This window comes from Rana temporaria, chromosome 3 (genome assembly GCF_905171775.1).
Source record: "Rana temporaria chromosome 3, aRanTem1.1, whole genome shotgun sequence".
Classification (NCBI taxonomy): Eukaryota; Metazoa; Chordata; class Amphibia; order Anura; family Ranidae; genus Rana; species Rana temporaria.
The window spans coordinates 356,309,146-356,335,352 of record NC_053491.1 but is presented as its reverse complement, the minus strand read 5'-3'; the positions used below and the strand labels follow the sequence as shown (position 1 = coordinate 356,335,352).

At 42.7% G+C, this 26,207-nt stretch overlaps 1 protein-coding gene across 2 annotated transcripts in view; it reads left to right on the top strand.

Annotated features, from left to right (window-relative positions):
* Positions 1–26,207, top strand: part of RFX4 (regulatory factor X4) — a 114,315-nt gene that overhangs the window by 77,550 nt on the left and 10,558 nt on the right. Inside the window, exons 12-17 of one of the 2 annotated variants that reach the window (XM_040345213.1) lie at positions 1,084–1,178; positions 3,585–3,702; positions 6,458–6,577; positions 9,792–9,947; positions 22,981–23,092; positions 24,091–24,229. In XM_040345213.1, coding sequence (XP_040201147.1) covers positions 1,084–1,178; positions 3,585–3,702; positions 6,458–6,577; positions 9,792–9,947; positions 22,981–23,092; positions 24,091–24,229 — 740 coding nt within the window. Of the gene's footprint in view, positions 1–1,083; positions 1,179–3,584; positions 3,703–6,457; positions 6,578–9,791; positions 9,948–22,932; positions 23,093–24,090; positions 24,230–26,207 lie in introns of both variants that reach the window. The other variant, XM_040345212.1, reaches the window with a different exon arrangement.

The window sequence follows — 26,207 nt, the reverse complement described above, 5'->3', positions numbered from 1 at the left end:
AGAAGCAGGGGGTGGGATTGTGCTCCTCCGGGCATTCTTGGCCAGGACAAGTACTGTCAGCGAGTAAAGCGGTGATGTGGCGTCCTTTTTTGGGGGCATCAGATTGGCCTGGGGGGGTGGCTGTGTCAGTTTCATTTCGGGACACTATTGTCCTGGAATGAATAATATTTGAAAATCTTCATCAGCCATTTGAGAACATCACTTATGCCGCGTACACACGGAGTGTCAGATGGACTTTTTTCATCGAAAATTCCAATCTTGTGTGGGCCCCATCTGACTTTTTTCCATCAGTGTTTAGAAATAGAACATGTTTTATATGTTTCTGATGGAAAGAAAAACAATAGGAAATTCCTATCGTCGTGCATGCTCAGAATCAAGTCGACGCATGCTCGGAAGAATTGAAATACATTTTCTCAGCTTGTCGTAGTGTTTTACGTCACCGCCTTTTGGACTGTCGGAATTTGGTCTGACAGTGTGTATGCAAGACAGCTTGAATGGAATTCCGACGAAAAATTCCATCGGATTTTAGGCCATTGGAAATTCCGATCGTGTGTACGGGGCATTACATTTTGAACTTACTGCTTTCTTTAATTCCTAACACAGCACAAACTCTGCTCCTGCTATTATAAATATAGACTGCACTTGATGACCCATTTTATATTTTCAACCTGGCTACCTCTATAATTTATGAAACATCCAATGAAATGTATCTGTGTTGCCTAAAGCAGGGTTTCTCAACTCCAGTCCTCAAGGCGCCCCAACAGGTCATGTTTTCAGGATTTCCCTCAGATGAAATGGCTGTGGTAATTACTAAGGCAGTTAAACTGATCAAATCACCTGTGCAAAATAATGGAAAGCCTGAAAACATGACCTGTTGGGGCGCCTTGAGGACTGGAGTTGAGAAACACTGGCCTTAAGCATGTAATCAGCTGGCATTTTTACATCTGGATTTTGATTGGTGGCTTCTGGCAACACTGACAACAATCCTTCCTCAATTTTTTTGGAAAGCTGCCCTTAGACAACAACAATATCTGTGATTTTGTGGGTTTGTTATCAGATGTTCACAATCTCTTGTTTCTGCAGTGTACCAGGAATTTGATCATTTATTAGAAGAACAATCTCCAATAGAAGCTTACATTGATTGGCTGGATTCCATGGTAGACCGATGTGTTGTAAAAGTAAGTTTCCGTATTTTGTTAAGAAAGAAATTCTGCTTCTATTTTTGCTTCTTCTTCTTTTCCTCCTCTTCCTTTTATTTTTATTATCATGCAATTTTATATGCATTAGATCTTGTGTACACATGTCTTATTCAAGGATTAAACACAACCACAGCAAACAATGCATCTGCCATGGGGTATATCAGCTTAGGCAGGGAAGGACTGGGGACCTTTAGCCAGGACAGCAAACACAGAAAAGTCCTTTCATGGTAGGGACAGATTCCTGTTAACTAAATGAAATGCACCATGCAAAGCATGCAATAATGCTGCATCAATTGGAATGGATTATTGTAACACACCTTTTCACTTCTTCCAGCATCAGTTTCCATTGTGGTTGTGGTCACATGATATCTCACAGTATTAAAGTAAGTTTGCTCTGAAAGACTTCCCTCTGCCAGGTACTGTGAGTTAAGGTTGGAATGAGGAAGCTTTATAATGCTCAGTAGCTGGGTCTGTGGATCCTGCTTTAAAGTGGTTGTTAAGCTACTGTAACCTGTATGCACCATCAGCACTGCCTCCTCTGTGTGCGATTTTTCAAAAATAAATGCTGCAAATACCTAATTTCACTGCTGAGATTGCGATCACATGACTGGCCAGCTTTCTCCTTTCCTCCTATGAAAGATGCAGTGGGCGGGGCTGTGATTCCTCTGCTGATTTCTGTCTGAAGGGGAGGAGGAGAGAGCTGGCTGGTCATGTGATTGCAACCTTGGCTCTTAAATTAGTTATTTACAGCATTTATATTTATAAATCATTCACAGAGGGGGACACTGCAATAGGAGGCAGTGCTGATGGTGTATACAGGTTAGTGTTATGAGAGCAGCATGAGTGGGGGGGGTGGCTTACATACAGGCAGAGGGGGAGGAGGACACAGGAGCAGAGAGGAGAGCAGATAGCAGGCTGCTGATGACAGAGGCATGCAAACCGACCACAGAGATGTGGGGAGAAACTGACAGGATCAGCCAGGTGTTTTTAGGTGTTACAGGGGGCCAAATGAAATAGGACAAGCACTGTGTCATATAACATGCTTTAAAGGAGCAGGATTCCTTTTTTTAATTGGTGTCTGAATAGTGCAGTATCTCCACCTTAGGCCACCCTCCCAACATCTTATATATTAGTACTATGCCAAGAGACTAAAGTAAGTCTCAACACACACATTTACCTTGCTAAACGAATTGCTACATTAGACTATGACAAAATCGAACTTACTGTTGCAAGTAGTAGTAAGTCACATTCAACTGAACCTGCTCTGTAATGTTGAAGACATTTGTAGCATTCCCAAGCCACTTCAGTTCCAATAAGTGTTAGGAAGATACCGCAGCATTTACAGTATATTCATGCAGATAGCACAAACACCTTAACCTAATCACCATGGTATGGGTTGATGTTGATTGTCCAATAACAAGAATTTAAATTGTTGTCAAAGATGGCATCTTTTATGCCTTTTGTGAACTTGTTGTCCTCTCTGTCAAAAATGTGCACATATTTGTCTTCAAAAGAATGTTCTTGTCTCTTAAGATGTAGGAAAACTGCCGAGTCTAGAATTTGCCCTCCTATACTGTTCCATTCACTTGTTAGGATGTTGTTTTGCCTCCCCAATGTACAGGTCTTGCATTCCTCACTACACTGTACTGCATAGTTAAAGCAGAACTTCACCCTTAAGCAGAAGTTCCGCTTTATGCTCCCCCCACCCTTTTCGGATTTCCATATCGAAAACAAATAGGTTACTAAAGTATGAAAGTTCTCGTACAACAAAAAAAAAATTAGGTTATGTAATGTATTTGTATTGTATATTCAGACAAAAACGGTACTGTTTAAACGACAATAGTACGACCTGGTCTCCTACAAAAAAAAAATAGTGTTTTTCCCTTCAGGTAATTTCGGACGAAAGCTGTGTACTAATGATCAGATTATCGCACGATCACTTCGAAAGTGGTCTTTTTGTACGATATTCTAATATTACGTACTAGTCTTAAAGGTTATCTTCAATAAGAGATAAAAGGTAATCCCAAAATTCATACTGCCATGTAATTTGAGGAATTAGCACCTATGAAACCTTCTCGACACTTCCTGACACCAAGTATGGGATGTAACTACAACAACCTTTCACACCTCCCTTCCTGTTCCTGGAAAATCAACAGTCACACTTTCCATGGTGATTGTATTGAGGTGCAGTGCTACATTTGTGGAAATAAATGCTGGGGAATCTTTCTGACACTCATTGAAAAAGTGACTTTGAGAAGCTACGAAACATCTTCAGCATTACAGAACAGGTCCAGCTGAATGTGACTAACTATCACTAGCTATTCCATGATCTGGGTATATGGGACGCTTCACAGATGTACTAATTTACTATTCTTACCTTTGTAGGTAGCATCCAAAAAAACTGGCTCCCTGAAGAGAGTGGCACAACAGTTCCTTTTAATTTGGTCTTGCTTTGGTACAAGAGTCATTCGGGATATGACATTGCACAGTGCACCAAGTTTCGGTATGATCCTAGCTCGTGCAGTATTATTTTTCTTACCTTCTCTTCTATCCTAATAGTGATATTTATTGTGCGTATTAATAAACATAGTTTTACTATAATGTCTAAATTGTTATAGAGAAAAAACTGTAGGATTGATTTTTACAATTAGACAAACCAGAAGGAAAGTGTTTGTTCTTGTAATAACCAATTAAACGTCTGATTGTTAACTATTGGCAACAGATCCAGCACTATTAATTGCATTTTTATAAATTATATTAAGACTGAAAAATTACGGTTTGTGAGAAGGTTGCCTGACCTTCAACGACTTTCATGCCAACTAAGACCCATTGCGACAATCTTAATCTGGTCTTCAGTCACATTCAGAGTATGTGTCACAAAATCTTCATCCCTCTTTGTTTATTTGAAAGGGAATAACTGGCTATCAATATGTTAGAAACATTTATTTCTGTCATCAAAATTGCCCTTCTTGACCACAGCAAGAAATGCTTAAATTGGTGGCGATATTGCTTGGTTACATTTGCACAACCAGCATATGCCCATATTTTGGTAGCTTCCTGACGGCTCTAGGAGTGAACAGAAATACTCTGTAGTGGATATGGAGAGCATATGACTCAATCCCCTTCTGCCCATGTGACAGATTGGCTGCGCAAGCGCCTAGCAATGTTAAATGAGTCTTCCTCCAGCTGCTATCAAAGTGAACCTCTTGCTTTGCCCTGAATAGAAAGAAACAGGTTAACTTTAAAGGATCATTCCACCCTAAATAATTCACCTGCTAATCTAAATTGTATAATATAGTAAAATGATAAATGATTGCAATGTCAACAGATGAATAGCAAAAATATTCTGAAGGCACAGTGTAAAAAAATTCACATAGAAAGTAGTGTATAGTGAAATAAGGTTGACCAAAATCTCATCTTATTCAGGATAACCCAGAATACCAGGTAGAGGAAATACACAATATAACTGCACAAAGTTATAACATTAACTTAGGAGGGTATTTCTGCATTTCTGTCCACCACTAAAAGGTGGAGAAAGGGTATCACTCTTTCTCATCAACTTTATCACTTACACAAATTTTAAGAAAAGGTTAAGAAAGCTGGAGGGGGCAAGGGAGGAACCAAGACAGCAAGATCATTTTGCAAGAATAATTTTTTTCCCCATAGGATTACAATTCAGGCCTCGTACACACGACCAAGTTTCTCGGCAAAAACCAGCAAGAACCTTGCTGGGAGATATTTTTTTGCAGAGGAAACCGGTCGTGTGTACATTTTCGTTGAGGAAACTGTCGAGAACCTCGTCGAGCCAAAAAGAGAGCAAGTTCTCTATTTCCTCGACGGGAGTCTGATTTGGCTCGTCGAGATCCTCGACGGGCTGGTTTTCGATGAGAAACTTGAGCGTGTGTATGCTAAGAAACCCACGCTTGCTCAGATTAAAGTATGAGACGGGAGTAAAAGTAGCTTTTGTAATGGAGATAACACATTTTTTTTTTAATCAATAACAGTTTTATTCAGAAGTTTTCAATACACGTATACATGCAGGACCATACACGTAAGCAACATCTAGTGAAGTGGTCAGTTACATATGGATAACACATTTTTAAAGCTGTAACAGACTGAAAAGTGCAAATCGTCTCTTACCAAACTTTTATTTAACACGCAAACACATGAAATTAGCAAAAGCAGCCCCAAGAGTTTAGCCAGTGGAATCGAACTTCCCCTGCCGTTGTATGTGTTGTATGTCACCGCATTTGAGAACGAGGAGAACGAGGAGTTCCTCGACAAGCCTAACAAGGAACTCGACGAGGAACTCAATGTGTTTCGCCCGTTGAGTTTCTCGGTCGTGTGTACGAGGCCTCACAGGAAATTCAAACCTTTTTGAAGTGAGGCAATCTGTCCCATTTGTAAGGGGATGCTCCATCCACCAAATATACTTGACTTGGTAGATCTGGGAGGACCAGTGGCTTCAAATATTCCACTTTCATCTCTTGAAGACTTTGGTGGTTCTGTCCGAGCTTCTTCAGGGTAGTATGAGTGTCTGTTTAGTTTTTCATTTATTTTACATTTCACAGAATGCAATGGTAGTTTGAGGGAGTCAGTGCAGAGGAACACGTGAGCTAGTTTTCAGACTGAGATCCTCAGAAATACAAGAAACTATAGGATGATTCCACACACAACAGTAGTACTAAGTAGACTAATGCCCCGTACACACGATCACTTTTTGTCATGAAATAAAATGAAATTTTTCATCATGAAAAAAAACGTTGCTTTTCCAATTTTATCATAAAAAACGACGTTGCCCACACACCATCGTTTTTGAAAAATTATGAACAAAGCGCGGTGACGTACAACACATACAACGGAACTCTAAAGGGGAAGTTCTATTCGCCTTTGGGCTGCTTTTAGCTGGTTACTTGTTAGTAAAAGACGATTCGCGCTTTTTTGTCTGTTACACCGTGATGAATGTGCTTACTCCATTATGAATGGTAGTTTTACCTGAACAAGCGCTCCCATCTCATCACTTGATTCTGGGCATGCGCGGGTTTAAAACGTCGTTTTAGCCCACACACGATAATTTTTTACAACACAAAAAACGACATTTTCAAAAATGACATAAAAACTTGAAGCATGTTCGAATTTTTTAAAAATGTCATTTTATTTCATGCCGAAAAATGACCGTGTGTACGCGGCATTACAGTAGTGTGAGAATTGTCTGTTTTAAAGAAGCCATTAATCATTTTTTCCCTGTCCTATAACAGGGTCATTCCACCTCATACACCTAATGTTTGATGACTATGTCCTCTATTTATTGGAGTCTTTACACTGCCAAGAGAGAGCCAATGAACTTATGAGGGCCATGAAGGGAGAATCACAGAGTGGTAAGCATGGTTCTAATTATTTTAAGGACATAGATACGTGTACATGATTACTTTTATAAAGCAGTGCTGACAATACATGAACACTTCTATCATATATATATATATATATATATATATATATATATATATATATATATATATATAATTGATTTATTTATTAAGGCAAAGTAGTGATACAACGGGGCTTTGTTTATCTTTAGAAAATTAATTTTGTGGAAACCAGTAGCTGCTTTTTTTTTTTGTTTTATTTGCAAAACATTTTAACATAGCAAAAAGTTACCTTAGAGCAGGGGTCTCAAACTCAAATTACCTGAGGGCCACAAGACGGGTTTTCATATGCCATGGGGGGCCGCATGCAAACTTTCAAACTTCAAAAACAACAGTACTGGTGTCAGTGAACACATTATTAACCCCCAGCACTGGTGTCAGCGAGCGCATTATTACCACCAGCACTGGTGTAAGTCAGGGTTTGACAAATTTGCTTGGAATCTAGGAGCCAGCTAAAAAAGTTAGGAGCCAGAAAACGCGCCCCGTCCCGACGAGCTTGCGTGCAGAAGCGAACACATACGCGAGCAGCGCCTGCATATGTAAACGGTGTTCAAACCACACGTGAGGTATCGCTGCGATTGGTAGAGCGAGAGCAATAATTCTAGCCCTAGACCTCCTCTGTAACTTAAAACATGCAACCTGTAGATTTTTTTAAACGTTGCCTATGAAGATTTTAAAGGGTAAAAAAGTTTGTCGGCATTCCACAAGCGGACGCAATTTTGAAGCGTGACATGTTGGGTATGAATTTACTCGGTGTAACATTATCTTTCATAATATTAAAAAAAATTGGGGATAACTTTACTGTTGTCTTATTTTTTAAATAAAAAAAGTGTAATTTTTTCCCAAAAAAGTGCGCTTGTAAGACCGCTGCGCAAATACGGCGTAACAGAAAGTATTGCAACGATCGCCATTTTATTCTCTAGGGTGTTAGGATAAAAAATATATATAATGTTTGGGGGTTCTAATTAGAGGGAAGAAGATGGCAGTGAAAATAGTGTAAAATGACATTAGAATTGCTGTTTAACTTGTAATGCTTAACTTGTAATACCAACGGCCACCACCAGATGGCGCCAGCTCACATCTGGTGGTAATAACTTGTAATACCAACGGCTCACCACCAGATGGCGCCAGCTCACAAAAAAAAACTTTGAGACCACTGCCTTAGAGGGTTGTGTACCTAGAGCTTCCACTCTATTCCTTAAAAGGGAATGTATAGTGGCTTTTGGCGTTCATACTTTTTTCTTTCTTTATTGGCATCAGGACTAAAAAATAAATAAAATTTACAATCAGGTAAATATGAAATGTTGCGTGTTAATGTTTTATTATTCTCCTTTTGAGCCAGCAGGTGGAGCATTAGGTTCCTTTTAACATATTTTACTATATGACAACCACAGGTTGCAGGAAAAAAAATCGCTCTATTCCTCCATCAACACAGTCAGTGTGCTGAGCCATTGTCTGCTAGCAATAATCGATGCTAAAAAATCAAACAGGCTGGTTTTACCCAAGTTGATTGATCAGCCTGCCCATGGTTTGAATCTCGGCTGATCCCTGCTGGACCGGCCAAGATTTGAACCATCTAGGGCTGGCTTAGGCAGACATTTACACTGTACAAATGAATCAGAGTCAGAGCAGTGAATTATCCCTTTTTGATCACCTGATTTTAAAGTACAATCCTTGGCATGTCTTACAATAAATTAAACCAACAATTATAAACACAGGGCCAGATTCACAAAAGAGATACGACGGCGTATCTCCTGATACGCCGTCGTATCTCTGAGAGTATCTACGCGGCTGATTCATAGAATCAGTTACGCATAGATAGCCCTAAGATCCGACAGGTGTAATTGACTTACACCGTCGGATCTTAGGATGCAGTACTTCGGCCGTCGCTGGGTGGAGTTTGCGTCGTTTTCCAGCGTCGGGTATGCAAATTAGCTTTTACGGCGATCCGCGAAGGTATGCGAGTTCGTTACGACATCGCTAGTCGGTTTTTCCCATCGCAAAGTTAGGCCTGCTTTTTCATGGCTTAAAGTATGGCCGTCGTTCCCGGGTCGAATTTCAAATTAATTTTTTGCGTAAGACGTCCGGGAATACGAAAGTACGTTACGCACGTCGCCATTCAAAAAACACGTCGGGGCGCCGTAATTTCACGCAATGCACGTCAGGAAATTTCCTAACAAAGCATGCGCAGAACATTCGGCACGGGAACGCGCCTAATTTAAATGGTACACGCCCCATTTGAATTAGGCGAGCTTGCGCCGGACGTCTTTACGTTACTCCGCCGCAAGTTTATACTCAAGTGCTTTGTAAATCAAGCACTTACGAGGAAAACTTGCGGCGGTGTAACTTAAAGACGATACGTTACGTTGCCGCAGTTCTCTCTGAATCTGGCCCACAGTATGTATAAATAGTAAAACACAGATATAAAACAACAGTCTAAAGCTTATAAAAATGAAATAAATAATTATAGTTTTCCAGGTAAAACATATTTCTGAATTTCTTAGTCTGTCTGGTTGACTAAACTAGGAGATTCACTCAGTGGCCTACCTGTATTTAACAAACTACAGTGCCTGTGTATTTATAGTGTCTAAAGCTGCCTATAAACTCACAGATTCGGCCATCAATGCTATACAAGACAAATAGACAAATATCCCACAGCTGTCAGAATACCCAAAAATCTGTTGCATCTAATGGGATGTTGGGTAGATGAGTGGGGACAGGGCCAGCCACAGAGCGAATTTCAGCCATTTTATCAGAAACTAACAAAACTTTGCATATTGTATGGTCAGCTTTAAAAGGACGAGGTGATGAACCTAGATCCACCTAAAATTAATTATCCAGTTTTGAGTTGACTGCAGAAGAGTTTTACTCGCTAGCTGGGAGCAGATCTCTCCAACGCAAACTCTGGGTCTTCCCCTCTACCCACTATGAGCAGGATTATCCAGCCTTTGTTGCCATTGGGAGTAGGGGTAAATCTGGAATGTCAGTAGGAAAGGACTTTCTTTGGTGATGATGAAGACCCAGTGATCATGCCCTGATGCAGAGTATCAGAGTAAATAATTGGTCCCAGGTAGGCACACTTTAAAATAAAGCAGTTCATGATGACTGAGGATTTATTATATCTGTATTGGAGAAAATAATTTTACACTCTTTATCTTTTCCTCAGAAGTCACAGATGAAATGATACTGTCAGAGCCTGCCATTTCTACACCCTCTCCAATCCCATTTTCACCGGCTGCATCTTCAACTTTAGCTGAAATCCCATCCGCAACTTCCCCCGGGAACCATTCTCCAGACAGTGGAGTCGCATTGGTGACGACAGGTATGCCATCATCTAAATCTATCTTTTTTTATGATTATAATTCTGCCCAATGGAACGAGTGAACGTCTAAACGCTTGGTGTGCGTCTAAGTGTACCCAAACACATTTGCAAAACGCCACTAGGCGTGTTTTTTAAGCTACTTTCCCCTCTACTGAAGCAAAGAATTCCAGGGGAGGAAAAAAATGTCCTGTGTCCATGAGACCTAAAAGTACTGGAAGGTACCTTGTGGTTTCTGCACTTAGGCAGGACATTTTCTTTTAAAATTTAAACCTGTTATACATTTATCTTTAACAGTATTTACAATTTGAATGCTTTATGTTTTACTATATTATTTATTCTAGTTGTATAATTAAATGCAGCAAAATAAAAAGGAAACTATAATGTGTACAGTTTGGTTTAGCTTCCGTTCCTCATTTTTTTCTATTTAGTTAAATCATATGGGTTATATTTTGGAAATTGTTATTGGATTTACTGTTTACTATGTGTATATAAACCTTAAGAGGCTAAAGAAATGGTGAATGAATAACGTTTGCTACTGTTTGCACTATACCTGATCTTTAAAGTGTACAATCTCCCATTTACTAGGAGGAGGCTGCTTTTATTGTCCTGGAACTTTCCTTCGGGCAAAGGACTTCTGCTTTAAATTCCATGGAGGTCTTTATTGTCATGTGAACTGTTTATAGAGCAGCTTGATGTATGCTTCTGCAGTCAATGCCTGGCCTACAGCTTATGATGGGACATTGTTGACCACATTACAAATGCGCACAGCTTGTATTTAACCCATCTATCTTGCTAAGTTCCAAAAGGGCCCCTACTTTACTGCCTCCGACTTCTACACCATTCTCACACTCTGCAACCATTTGTTTAGATTGTGATGGGATTCTGTACTCCAGTTTACCCTGCAGTGATGTTTAACTGCTCTGCTCCACTTGTTCACCAAGCAAACACATTAAAAGGCAGTGAATATTAAATGGCACATTTAACCCCAGAATCCCTGATTTAAATTTAAGGACATGCCAATGGGTTTTGAATAAGGCTAGCCAAAGGGTCACCAACAAACAACCACACAAAAGCCAGAGATAAAACAGATCTGAGCATCTTTGTGTTGATCAGACTGGGCAGGGGTAAAGTGTATGTAAACCATAACAATGAACTTCTCTTATTTCCCCCATTTTGGTTTGTGAAATATACCACTGAAAGTGTATTGTTATATCTGTTCAATTTGCAAAAAGAATACATGTTGAATCTTGCCAGAAATGCAGTGCTGTCCTATGTTCAGTGTTATCTGAATTTCCATAATAAGTCCTGCCCTGTTCATCTCTGTGAACTACGGAACAACTTCTCCCTGTGTTATAAAGAAGAGGAGAGGGAAGGTGGTCTATAGCCCTACCATGCTTACTGTAGCTGTGCCATTCACACTTGACCTGAGCTTTTTCAGGCTTTTTCTCAAGCCTTTTTTTTTTTTAGGTGTTTGTGAGCATTTTTCTGAGCAAATTTGCAAATATTATAGAAGTTTTTCATCTAGGTGTTTTTGCTGTGGCCAATAGAAACCTGTGCAAGGTGTGGAGTAATGCTAGAAAAATGAAAGAGAGCTACTGTTTGTGCTGAAAAAAGCACAAATTTCTCGCTGTTCGAGCGTTTTCTATTGACGTCTGTGGGAACAAAAACACTCAAATATGCCCGGGCCATTAAAATGTATTGGATTTTGCTTGTTTTTTTTTTCCACAATAAATTTTTATTAAGGGTTTCTCATTGAATTACATATACATTGCTACCATCGAGCGGTGCAGCAATAGTAGCAGAGAAACAAAGAAATACAAAAGCAAATGCGGCGGTCAAACAACGCCATGGCAATTTAACAGATTATAACAGTATGCTTTTCGTCAACAGTAGTTCTCAGGTGGCAAAAGAGGAACAATCTAGGGTGGCAGTGTTGTACATTTCAGAAGATGGACCGTCTCGCGCTCCGGACACCCCTATTGGGTTCAAGCCTGTGTCCCGAGCCCGGGGCGGCCCCTCCCATATTTCCAAGGTTGTCCGGAATCTCAGGGTAGAGCCACTGGTGTCAGACTGTTCCTATCGTACCAGGACGACCATAAGTGCCACTTTCTAGCGGCATCATCTCTGTGCTTGGATTTTGCTTGTTGAGCATTTCTGTGCGCCGAGCTTTGAGATGAAAAACTCTGAAGTGTTAACAGGGTTTTAAAATAACACTTAGTTGTCCAGGGATCCAGTGATGCTCTCACCCGAGTCAATTAGTTCAATCAGCTTTGGGTTCAAGAGCCGGTGTCCTAACATTGTGGATCCCCTATCAGATAGTGCCTGGGCCTGGACTGTGAATGCGCAATCGGAGATCACGGAAATCTCAGAGAATGAACATCTGTTCCATCAGCTGTAGTTGGAGCATACGCAGTTAACACGCCGCTCTCTACCGATGCTTATTTATGCCGCTCGCTCTATCAGATGGGGGACTGATCATGATAGAACAGTGCTGCCCGCGCTCAAATACAGCAAGGGACGGATGTTTTTTTCTAAGGCGCGGGTGTATTATGCTTATTCAGTGAGCACGGCCTCTTATAGTCATATCAACCCTTTGATAAAACCATCCGCCCTTGCTGTATTGAGTGAGCGCGGCCAGCGCTGTTATATCAGCGAGCGGCGTGGACAAGCATAATACACCCGCCCCTTAGAAAAAAACATCCGCCCCTTGCTGTATTTGAGCGCGGGCAGCGCTGTTCTATCTTGATGGGTCCCCCATCTGATAGAGCGAGCAACGTGTTAACTGCGCATACTCCAACTACAGCTGATGGAACAGATGTTCATTCTCTGAGATTTCCGTGATCTCCAATTGTGCATGCGCAGTCCAGGCCGGGCACTATCTGATAGGGGACCCATATTGTTAGAACACCGGCATCTTAGGTAATGGAAACCAGCAGTGAAGCGCGAGCCTCCCTGCACTTTATGAATTGTCCTGCGGTCCTACACATCACAGGTCCCAGAAGGCTTTGAGGAGAAGAAGGGAGGGCCAAACTTCCGCATATATTGCCTCTGCGATCTTACCGGAAGTGGAAGAAGGTACTTGGCAAAACCAGGTACTCACCCCCTCCAAAAAGTGCCAAATGTGGCAGTGGAGGGGGAGGGGGGAAGGATGCAAACAAGCAGAACTCCCATTTGGGGTGAAGTTCCTCTTTAATTGGATTCCACCTGACACTAGCCCTCTTGTTTGCATACCTGTGTCCATTTAGCCTCTTTAGCAGTTATCGGTCAGCCACCCCCAGCATGAATTGTTGATTGGCAAATTAAGTCTAAATCTAAAACAGCTTAGTTAAAAAATTTGCTTAGCCAAGTTTCTTGTTCTGTGTATGGCTGTATTGGATACTCCAACACAAGACCTGCCTGTCATAATTCCCCTCTCTGTTTCTGTCCACCTAGGGGTCTTGCATGTTCACATCCACCTTGACCTGTTCTGGTGCCCCCTGTTGAAATCTCCATTATATAACATAAAAGCTCCAACCCCTCATAATGGGTACATTAGGTATACAGACCCAGGAACTCAGTGTATACAGTAGATCCCACCAACAGTGTCCCTGAGAAATACAGCATAGGAAACTGTTCTTTGGTTTACCAAATGATTCTTGAAAGATCAAGTATTACCGTAAACTGATTGAACAGGTAGTATTGTGCCTATCCTTGCCGAGATTCAAATTGTTAATGGGCAGGCTTGGTTGATCGATCGACTTGGGTACAACTTGGGTACAACCAGCCTGTCGGATTCTCTTGTGATTATCACTGTCTTCTCCCAGTGGGGACAACTTCCCCCGCCGCCCCTGCCAGGAGTAGACAGTTGCTCGGCAGGAGGGATTTCCCTGTCAGAACGGTCTGTGTTGATGGGGGAATCATGATTTTTTTTCCCTGCAACCCATAGTTGCAGGAAAGAAATTCGCACTGTGTATGGCCTGCCTAACCTGATGTGTGTTTAGACTAACACCATTCCTGGCAGCCCTGCTACCCTAGGCCACATTCTGTTTGTTATGCAGAAATTTGGCCCTGGTGATATACTCTATATTGGGGAGTGAAGGAATGCCTTTCTTATTGTCAGTAGCACACATGATCTGCAGTCTTGGACAATAGATATTCAGTGGCACGTCAATTGGGCTGTTCTTCGTGTTTAACACCAATAAACATATAGAAATCTCTTAACACCCTGGAAGCTGTGCTAAAGTCAGGCAGGGAGCAAAGGCCTAGTCATCAGCATTACCTGTGGTCTCCTTGCATTTGATCTTTAACCCATTACTAACTTATCATGTCTTGCTCTGCTCATGTCAGAGCTTCCAGCAAGAACAGTGAACAGGAAATTAACATGACAGAATGTCACTCCAATCTCCTGAGACAAGTAGTCAGAGGCACTTGGATCTCACACTCCAGATATAGGCCCGGATTCAGAAAGAGTTTACGTCGGCGTATCTATTAATACGCCGCGTAAATTCTAGGATGCGCCGGCGTATCTTTTTTCTGTATTCAGAAAGCAAGATACGCTGAAATTTGGCTAAGATACGACTGACGTAAGTCTCTTACGCCGTCGTATCTTAGTTGCATATTTACGCTGGCCGTTAGGTGGCGTTTCCGGAGATTTATGCGTAGAATATGTAAATTAGGTAGATACGCCGATTCAGACACGTACGTCCGCCTGACGCATTTTTTTACGTAAGGCTTTTTCCGGCGTAAAGTTGCCCCTGCTATATGAGGCGTAGCCAATGTTAAGTATGGACGTCGGACCAGCGTCGAATTTTGCGTTGTTTACTTTGTTTACGTAAGTCGTTCGCGAATAGGGCTTTGCTTAAGTTATGTTCACGTCGAAACCAATGAGGCTTTGCGCCGTAATTTGGAGCATGCGCACTGGGATACGTCCATGGACGGCGCATGCGCCGTTAGTAAAAAACGTAATTTACGTGGGGTTACCATTCATTGACATACAACACGCCCACTGCCTGGATCATTTGTATTACGCGGGCTTACGCCGGACCACATACGCTACGCCGCCGTAACTTAGGGCGCAGGTTCTTTCTGAATACAGAACCTGCCTCACTAAGTTACAGCGGCGTAGCGTATCTGAGATACGCTACGCTCGCACAAAGTTACGCCGGGCTTTCTGAATCCGGGCCTCACAGTTATGAGGCTTTAGGTAGAGAGCCTAGGCACCCTCATATACCAGGAAGAGCACTGCTATGTTCCAGGAGGAATTCCAGACAAAAGGCTAAGGCACAATTAATATTTCTAGATGTTCCCTATAACATAGAAAATCTTCACTTTTTGAGTACCGGCCCATTTTAAGAAATGTGAAAACCTATTCCAAAAATGAATCGACTTTACTATGGTGGTCCTATGGCAATCTACATATCTACTGTCCCACTGAAGAAAAGGTTTGTTTGCCAGTGGGATATGCAGTCAGAGGATAAGGTTTAATCCCTTGAAAACAGTAAGGAAAAGTCCTTTTAAAAGATTTCTGGTAGGAAAGCTTAGGGAGCTCTATAAAGCACACTTTGGTGATTATCTGTGAAACATGTAAATACTGATTTCCCATCTAGCAGACAAACTTGAAACAAATTCCTGCCATTTTGATGTCCTATTTACTTAGCGATTAAAGCCCAACTGATTTGTATGCCTAAAAACAGCATAAATGTTTGAGACCCCTTCAGACTGTAATCTGGTTTTCCATACTTAGGTGCTTCCTTAGGACAGTGAAGGAAAATATTCTTTACACTGGCTTCTAGTAGTTACGTGACTTGTTTTTTTCTTTCATCATATTTTACTTTTTCTGTGCCGTCTATCACTTCTCTCTTTTAAATTTTAACTTAAACCCTATAAAATGGATCTTTAAGATATATATATTAAGCTGCTTTTCTCTGCTGGCCCTGCTTTAAATTTAGAGGGTAGTCAGAGGATTAGTTACCTCTGACCTATTTGTTTTCAAATTTGGGCCTCTGTTCCAGCCATGGCTGTACTGCGGGTGACCACTGTTGTTGTCTGGGGTGTCGGTACTACCCCAGGCCGAGGGTGGCAGCAGTCAGATCAAGGTGTGTTGGGTATTCTTTCTCAGCGGCCAATTGGTGGGGGTTGATCGCCTCGCTGTGCATGCTGGGAGAGATTATTCAAGGGACAGACGTCACGGGTTCTGGGTCGTCGTCGTCCGCCGCCCTGGGCAGTTGTCCCACCACCCCTGTGTGTGGCCCTCCTGGCCGGGGGTGCGTGTTCAGAGTTCCTGGCTCCTGACCACGTTGGTCTGGAGTCATGATTTGCCGGGCAGGCCCAGTAGTCAGACTGGGTCTGCATTGACAAAGTGGTCCTGCGGTATCCATCCTACAGGGAGGAAGCCACAGAATGAAGTACCTGTTCTGGAGAGCACCGAGCACGAGGCTGGTACACTCAGGGAGGCCTGAACTTCATTGAAGGACACACTACTACTGAAAGGCTGAGCAGTGGTCACCCGTCAGTTTCCTGATTTCACAAGCGATTATTTTAAGAAGAGATCCAGGTGCTTAATCCTAAAGTGAGAGCATTCTGGACCAAACTATCTCCACCTTTGGGAAGGTCAGTGGCAGAGACTGTACCAAGGTTCCATGTAGTGCCCTGGCTGCTAGGACTAGTGAGAGAGGCCTATCTAGGGATAAGGATAAGTTCAACTTTGTAACATGTTGCATGTTCCACTCCTCTCCCCCTGCCCCCCCCCCCATGACAGCGGGCAGGGGAACTTCTCCCGACACCTACTGTCACAATTTAATCCCTTGACGCTCCCACCACAGTAGCCGACAGGTACCAGAAAGCTCCCAATGTATACTTACTATTGGAAGCTTTCCAAACATGTGACCGCTTTGACAGCCAATCACATTGGTCACATGACCAGAATGCTCACCTCCGCCTCTCGGCTTAGGCCAGGAGGCGGTCAGCGAAGAGGTCAAACAGCGCAACTGTGCAGGGCTCCGCCCACATGGCCCTGTCATTCATTCACAGAGTTCTGCAAATTATTAAATTATATCTACCATAGGCCTCCGTGGACGACAGCTTGTAGATCTCAATGAACTGCAAGGGCACTGGTAAGCACTCTCGTAGTCCATTGATTCTTCTTGCCATTCAGTAACTTCCTGCCCATACGAGGTACGTGCAGACAGCTTACTGAGTGCCTGCAGGAGCCATGCATTGCATCCATGATCTTCTGATCGTGGATGCAATGTCTTACAGGCTCCTGTTTTAAAAAATAATACATGCACATTTATTTACCTTTAAAAAGATGTGCATTTAATTTTTTTTTTAAAAGATGAACTAAGCCTTTGAGGGACAGAAATAGTTGTGTTCTCTAAGGCCGCGTACACACGATCGGTCAAAATCGATGAAAACGGACTGATGGACCTTTTCATCGGTCCAAACGGATCGTGTGTGGGCCCCATCGGTCAGTTAACCTTCGGTCAAAAAAATGAGAACTTGCTTTAAAATTTAACCGATGGACGCCTAACCGATAGGTCAAAACCGATGGTTAGTATGCAAAAGCATCGGTTAAAAATCCATGCATGCTCTGAATCAAGTCGACGCATGCTTGGAAGCATTGAACTTAGTTTTTTTTAGCACGTTGTTGTGTTTTATGTCACTGCGTTCTGACACGATCGTTTTTTTAACTGTCAGTCAGCTTCATCGGTTAACCTTCGGACCGTTCTCATCGGATGGACTGATCGTGTGTACGCGGCCTTACAGTCCCATCTGTATCTTGAGTCTGTTCAAAGTTAATATTTAGGTTTAATTTTCTCTTCAAAAAAAGTCTGTGCATGCAGGTAAACTCGGGTATTGTCCTGTATTTTTTGACTCCCTGTGATCTTTGGCCGCGCATTGTGATTACCAACTTAGCTGACTGCGATTAGATAGTAGCAACAATTGCTTTAGGAAGCCTTCATGCAAACCAGTGCTACTGGCTGTTCTGGTTGACTTGCCGTCTAGAAGTAGAAGTCTGTACTCAAAAGTCTGTAAAGCAATGCAAATGATTGCTCGTCTTGCATCTTTTGTTTGACTTGGTTCACATTTCTCCCTGGTTCATTTACATAAACAAATACTAATGAGCTAACAAACTGGGTGGTCCACACTGCAAAATCTTTCCTGAAGGAAAACGCTGAGACAATAGATTTACAATAAATACGAGTCTTGCTCAATTGTAATCATACTGCAGACTGGAAAGTTAAACTTTACCCAAAGTTGGAAATTCCAGGTTGTGTATATTCTCCATTAGATAAAATCCTTTTCTAATAACTAATAATCTAAAGCTTTGCTTGCTTGCGTTAAACTGAATTGATTATTAATGTTATCACTCACTATATATGTATGTATATATATATATATATATATATATATATATATATATATATATATATATATATATATATATATATATATAGATATAGATAGATATATATACACACACACACAATACATATATACAATATTTGATGTTTTAAAGCTGAACTCCTGGCAGAGATAAAAAGGCATAGTATTCAAAAGAAAAAGGCTTAAAGAAAAAACATACAGTACATACTCCTCTATATCCTGCAGTATCACTGTGATGCTACAGCAGTCCCATACCAGCTCTAAGGCAAGCCATAGGCAATGCAATTTTCTTTCCTGCAACCATGGTTTGCAAGAGAGAATTTCTTGGTTCAACCATCAACACTGTGCTGAATCCTTCCCATAAAACTACTGTGTTCTCCCATTGGGGAGAGGGGGGGGGGGGGGGGGGGGGGGGTTGCAGGGAGCCGTCCTGCCGGGAGAACACAGTGATTAGTGCTAGCGGCTATCGAATGTAAAAATCCAACATACTGTTTGTACCTGAGTTGATTCATGGATTGACTTGAGCATATTCAGCCTGTCCTTAGAAGGTTCAAATATCGGCCGGTCCCTGCTGAACTGGAATATGGCTGACTAAGACAGGGAGTTGAGCAATTTCATGACTCCTTATTGCTCAGTTCTCAAACTTTTCTGAGCAAAGAGCAAGGACTGTCAGTCACCTGCTGTCCACTCTTCCCCTCCAGCACTCACTGGAGTGCCGGGCTGGAATGGGGCTCACTGAATGCTGAAAGACAAAGCCAGCTGTCCAAAGAACAGCTGAGAGTATCCTGAGGCCCAGTGGCGGCCCGTCCATAGGGGGCGCCCGGGCGCCGCCCCCACTCCCCCAGCCAGTAAAAAAAAAAAAAAAAAAAAACTTTTTTTTTTTTTTTTTTAAACATGTCCCTTTAAAAAAACGAAAAAAAAAAAAAAAAATCCTTATGTGCACTGTGTCCCGGCACCGGGCGCCGGGCATAGTGCGGTTTGGGTAGAGCTACGTCTGTGCAATTGCAGACGCGGCGCTACACTGGCAGCTAAAATATGCCTTTGTGGCGCAAACCGACGCGCCACTATTTCCGGAGCGATGGCCGGGCGGGTGCAGTGAGTGCACACAGTGCATAGAACTATTTCACATCCCCAGTGGGCGGTGCTTTCTTTCACAGTCTCCAAGCACAGGAAGTGACCTCAGCGCTGCAGCTCAATAGAACACGCACGGCCTGAGTGAGAGGATCTGCTGCAAAGAGGTAGGGAACTAACTGAAGCCATGCCTTCCCCCCCAGTCCCCCATGTGAGAAATATATTTTCGGGCAAAATCGCGGCACCCTCCAGCACTAACCCCCCCACTTATTAAAACTTTTTTAATGTACCATCTGGCCGAATAGGCGGCCGTCAGGACCCCCCCCCCCCCCCCTGCTTATTGAAAGTTTCTGGGCGGTTGTCACTGATAATGATTTTTAATGTTCAATGCAATGCATATTATGGGTGAAATGCCAGCTGTCAGCAGCCTGAGCCCAGGAGAAGATGGGGAACTACAAGTCCCAGCAGGTTATAATATAAGGCTCCTAGGTGGATGGGTGTCTTATATTATAACCTGCTGGGACTTGTAGTTCCCCATCTTCTCCTGGGCTCAGGTGCATGCAATCCACCATCTATGGGACTACAAGTCCCAGCAGTGAGAAAAACTAGACAAAGATGATGGATTGCATGCACCTGAGCCCCAGGAGACGATGGAGAACTACAAGTCCCAGCAGGTTATATAAAGCTCCGAGGTGGATGGATGACTGGACAGTGACACAGTGGGGACAATTGGCACAGCGACAATTAAAGGGCACAGTGGTGACAATTGGCACAGTGACCACAATTGATGGCATGGCGCAGTGGCTGCATTTGATGGCATGGTACAGTGGCTGCATTTGATGGCATGGCACAGTGGTGACAATTGATGGCACAGTGACCACAATTGATGGCATGGCACAGTGGTGACAATTGATGGCACAGTGACCACAATTGATGGCATGGCACAGTGGCGACAATTGATGGCATGGTACAGTGGCTGCATTTGATGGCATGGCACAGTGGTGACAATTGATGGCACAGTGACCACAATTGATGGCATGGCACAGTGGTGACAATTGATGGCACAGTGACCACAATTGATGGCATGGCACAGTGGCTGCATTTGATGGCATGGTACAGTGGCTGCATTTGATGGCATGGCACAGTGGTGACAATTGATGGCACAGTGACCACAATTGATGGCATGGCACAGTGGTGACAATTGATGGCACAGTGACCACAATTGATGGCATGGCACAGTGGCTGCATTTGATGGCATGGTACAGTGGCTGCATTTGATGGCATGGCACAGTGGTGACAATTGATGGCACAGTGACCACAATTGATGGCATGGCACAGTGGCTGCATTTGATGGCATGGTACAGTGGCTGCATTTGATGGCATGGTACAGTGGCTGCATTTGATGGCATGGCACAGTGGTGACAATTGATGGCACAGTGACCACAATTGATGGCATGGTACAGTGGCTGCATTTGATGGCATGGCACAGTGGTGACAATTGATGGCACAGTGACCACAATTGATGGCATGGTACAGTGGCTGCATTTGATGGCATGGCACAGTGGTGACAATTGATGGCACAGTGACCACAATTGATGGCATGGCACAGTGGTTGCATTTGATGGCATGGCACAGTGGTGCGAATTGATGGAACAGTGGCTGCATTTGATGGGCACAGTGAGGCTGCGATTTTTTTTCTTCGTTTGCGCCCCCCCAAAAATTTTGAGCACCAGCCGCCACTGATCCTGACAATATGGTCAGGATCCTTCTAGAGTCTGGAGCAGTTCTGTGACGTCAGTCGACAGCGAGGGTTTAGCCTGCTGTTGGCTGATTCTGGGTCACAAGAAAGCACAAGTAGGTGCACTCCTGTTACCCACAAGAAAAGTTTGCCCAAAAAATATATTTTTTTCTTTTGGAAGCTCTGTCGGAATTTGATTTGGTGTCTGTTTCCCTACTAGGTAGATTCATCCCTCCATTTGTACAGATCTTTATTATCAAGGATAGAGAAAGTGATGGGAAATCCAAACGCTTACAGTTGTCACCAGGGGGTGAGAAGCCGTCTTCCAATGAGGACCCCTGTTCCTGTGACAACTACCTAAGAAGGGGTTTCTCCTCACATTGGAGAGGTTTACTCTTGCTTCCTGTTTCCTATCTAAGACAGGAAGTGAAAGGTAAATCTCCCCAATAGGATGCAGACAGACACAGAGTGGCAATATGAACACTTTACTGTGCTATAGCCAGAGCTTTTTTCTCAGAAAATAGGTGCAGGAACTCAAACATGACCCGTTCAGATTTCACAAACAGTAGAAGGGTCTTTAAGGGGCATTAAATACCAGGATTTTATTACATACAGAGTACAGAGTTCAGGGGGGTTACACACAGAGTGCAGAGCTGTCACTTGTAAACACAGAAACCAGACTTCTGTGTTTACAAGTGATTGTGGTGAGCAGACACCAAAGGGTCTGAGCCAGAGTCGGTGGAACTGAGTTCCCCCAAGTTCCCCCTGAAAAAAAGCCCTGGCTATAGCTAGGTCCTATGTATGGCCACATATGCCATGACCTGAGCGAGTAGTTGCATTGTGTGATAATGTGAGATTAATATGAATCCTTGTATATGTGTACTTGCAAGAGCATGTTGTGTTAGGGAAATGTACTCTTGCTGATATGTAAGAAACAATATATCTGCATTTCCCAATAGAAAGGTGTACAAAGTTTTAGTTTGTTTTCTTTCACACTGAGGCAGTGGGGACATCAGCGGTAAAGATTTAGCAGCGCTTTTAACCCCGCTAGCGGCCAATAAAGGGGTTAATAGTGCCCGTGTAACACCAGTATTTTGATGCATCAATATATTTAGGTTAATGTCACTGAACGTTTAAAGGGGCTTTAATATAATTAATGTTACTCTTTCCTAGAATCTTAATTAAGGCTGGCAATACATGGTCGAATTTCGAAAGAACTTCCTTTTGAAAATCAGCATATTTGTGCGTTTTGTGATCCGATGGTGGTACCATTGGTTTGGAAATTCGACCAACCAGGCCTTTAATTTCACCTCATGTTGCTACAGAAAATAATTTTCGTGGCCAGGAATCTTCTTTTCTTTCCTTGAATTTCATTTCTTTTTCGATTACATTTCTCGCACAATTCTTCCATCATTAATTAGAAAATCGTTTGTTTTTTAAAAAAAAATCCAACATGTCCGATTACTGAAATTTGATGGTTGTGCGAAAATCGGCTGTTGCTGCATCCCACTAATGGTGCGAAATATCAACGAAAATTCTTAGATAAGATTTTTTGAAATATTTTTTTTTCGAAATTTGACCCATGGCCTAAGTCTTAAATGATAGGAAACTAAATTTGAAAAATGCTTGCATTGAAAGTAGCCGTTTAACTTGGAGATGGATACCTTGGACTCTAGCAAGCTAACTGGCTCGTTGGCTCATGAAACAGCTGTCTCTTCTTTGTAAAAATTACAGGGGGTCCTTTAAGTTCTGATAGACGATAGATGAGACAAATATTGTTGTGTAATGTGATTCCCGGCTTCATTTCTGTAGGTACAATGCAGTCATATACATGGTCTCTAACCTACACTGTCACCACAGCTGCTAATGGACCTCCTGAGAGCCCCCAGCAAGTCCCGTGTATGAGGAGTGCACACATGTCCCCTTCTGTCACGCATCGAATACCTGTATATCCGCATCGAGAAGAACATGGGTAAGAAAAACTATTAAATCACCTCAAAAGGGTCCCTTTCTCCAAAGTGTTTTGGGAAAATTGTATAGTTTTGGCTAACAATAGAGCCTGAATTAAATTATTTTACTATATGGATGGGGGCATGCTGTGTTTTTTTATGCATAATTGGTGTTAACATAAGCTCCATCCTCCTGGAAGTCTTTTCCATTTAACTTGTACAGGTTTTAGATGAGCCAAAACCTGGTGCAGCTATGCATGGTTGCCAATCAGCTACTAACTTCAGATTGTTCAATTAAAGCGGAGCTCCACCCTAAAGTGGAACTTCCGCTCATCGCATTCCTCCCCCCCTCCGGTGCCACAATTGGCACCTTTCGGGGGGGGGTGCAGATACCTGTCTAATACAAGTATTTGCACCCACTTCCGTGTATAGAACCTGCGTGAAACTGCGGGCAATACACCACTCCCCCCCCCCCCCAAAACACACAGCTCGCAGAACACAGCGGGGAACAGTGAGGACGGCGCAGCGCGACTCGCGCGTGCACAGTAGGGAACCGGGCAGTGAAGCCGCAACACTTCACTTCCTGATTTCCTCACCGATGATGGCGGTGGGGGCAGCAGAGAGACGAGCGATTGCTCGTCTTCTGCTGCCGACGCCGCTGGACTCCAGGACAGGTAAGTGTCCATATATTAAAAGTCAGCAGCTGCAGTATTTGTAGCTGCTGGCTTTTAATAAAAAAAATTACAGCGGAGCTCCACTTTAAGCTTTTACAAAAAAAAAATGGAAGATGATTGGTTTCTGTCCAGAGCTGCGCCAGATTTTTCACTCTCCAGTTTTAGTAAATCAACGCCATGGTCTTGAATGAAGGGAGGGGTACAATGCTTGTACAAAAGAGTATAATAATGCAGGCGTGGCAAGTGCAACATGTTAAACTTTTATATATGTGAATGAAAAGGTAACGTAGTCAGTGCAGAACTTAATGACTCCAAATGTGTCACTCATTGCCGTTTTATTTTTTCAGGTATACAGGGAGCTATAATTATGGAACTTACAGCAATCAGAGTCATCATCCAATAGCATCGCAATATACATCTTTACCCCACGAGGCTGGAATTACGGGACCACTTCATTATACAGCCTACCACAGAAGCACCTCCCAGGTTCGTAAGACTTGAGTCATGCCTATTAAACAGTTGTACAATTATAATTCAGAGGTTCAGTCCACCCAAAATTAAAGCCTAGTACACACTAGTAGTTTTTTTTTCAACCCAGCAGGGCTGAACGAAGAAAAAACTGACAGCTCAGAAGGAGCCATTCTACCAACTATCCGATGTTAGTACATCGATCTCCCCTGCTGTTCTATTGTGTTACGTCATGGGGACTGCCTCTCCCGCCAAAACATTGGCCATTGGCTGAGAGCGCTGATGGGGAGCCGATTGGCAGACCTTTTTCGGTCATGCCCCTTTGACAGAAGGCTGTCAGATCGACTGCAGTACACACCGATGTCGCTCAATATTCGGCTCATGTGTATTAAACTTTATTCTTAACATCATTACTGCTAAATAATCACCTAAATTGTTTCTGGTGAGATCCTGACTTTTCACTTCCAACATCCAACAAATCTAGACTAAAGATTGTTTTTTAGTTTTAGATAATCTGGTAAAGGGTTAGGATGTATTTTTTTATTGTCATCTGTGTCCCTAATGAAGAGATCCTCGTGGAGCTTCTACAGGACGGGTTGCAAGTTTCCCCAAGAGGCAAACAAAAGTGTTGTAAAGTGGATAAGGGTGCATTCACACCACGATTTTGTCATCCGTTTTTTACTCACGATTTTAGCTTTAAAATCGTACAAATCTGTATGGCAAAACGGATCCATTCACTGCCATTCATTAATTTAGGTCCCCAAGTGCATCCGATTTGATCCGCATACGATTTAATACGATTTAAAATCGTATCAAAAAACGTGTCTGCCCACGATTTTTGGTCCTGATTTGAAATCGTGTTACAATCGTGTCCGTTTTTTTTTTATATTGTGGTCAATGTAAATCGTACTGAATCGGATGACTGTGCGATAAATGTACCCGATTTTTTATTACTAGGGTTGAGGGAACCCGAACGGAGGTCCCCGCAAATTCAATAACCAGACCCTTTAGGTCTGGTATGGATATTCAGGGGAACCCCGCCGTCAATTTAAAACAAAAATGACGTGCGGTTCCCGGTAAATATCCATAACCAGACCCTTCAGGTCTGGTATGGATATTCAGGGGAACCCCGCCGTCAATTTAAAACAAAAATGACGTGCGGTTCCCCCTAAATATCCATAACCAGACCCATTATCCGAGCACGTTGACCTGGCCGGCCGCAGAAAAGAGGGGGGGACAGAGTGCGGCCCCCCCTCTCTCCTGAACCGCACCAGGCCACATGCCCTCAACATGGGGAGGATGTCCCCATGTTGATGGGGACAAGGGTCTCATCCCCACAACCCTTGCCCGGTGGTTGTGGGGGTATGCGGGCGGGAGGTTTATCAGAATCTGGAAGACCCCTTTAACAAAGGGGACCCCCAGATCCTGACCCCCCCCCTGTGTGAAATGGTAATGGGGTACACTGTACCTCTACCATTTCACGAAGGAAGTAAAAAGTATTGTAAAAAAACACACTGACACAAAAGAATAAAGTCCTTTATTAAAAAAAAAAAAAAAAAAAAAAATCCAGCGCTGAAAAATCCACTCGTTCCCGGCTTCCAGCGTTGTCCTGATCCTGCGACGGGTGCGGGAAAGTAGGTTGGTCAGGGATGGGGAAAGTGAGGGACGCCGAGGGGCGCGTCCAGTCCGACCTCGGACTATTAAAAATGTTTTAACATTGCTGCACTCAGATGGCGCTGCTCTCTTTTGTGTTTTAATGCTTTGCAGGCTCCTGGGGAAAATTAAATGCAAATGTTTTTACTGCAAAAATATATATATATTTTTTTATAAAGGTGACCCTAGTCTTAAATGCTAATATATTGGTATATTTCAAATTCAGAAAAATATAATGATCTTGTAAAAGAATAAAAAAAAAATATGCACTTTGCCTTATTACAAATTATATTCCATAGTGACGTCCAAAAATCAACATTCTTCAGAAATTTAACAGGGTCAC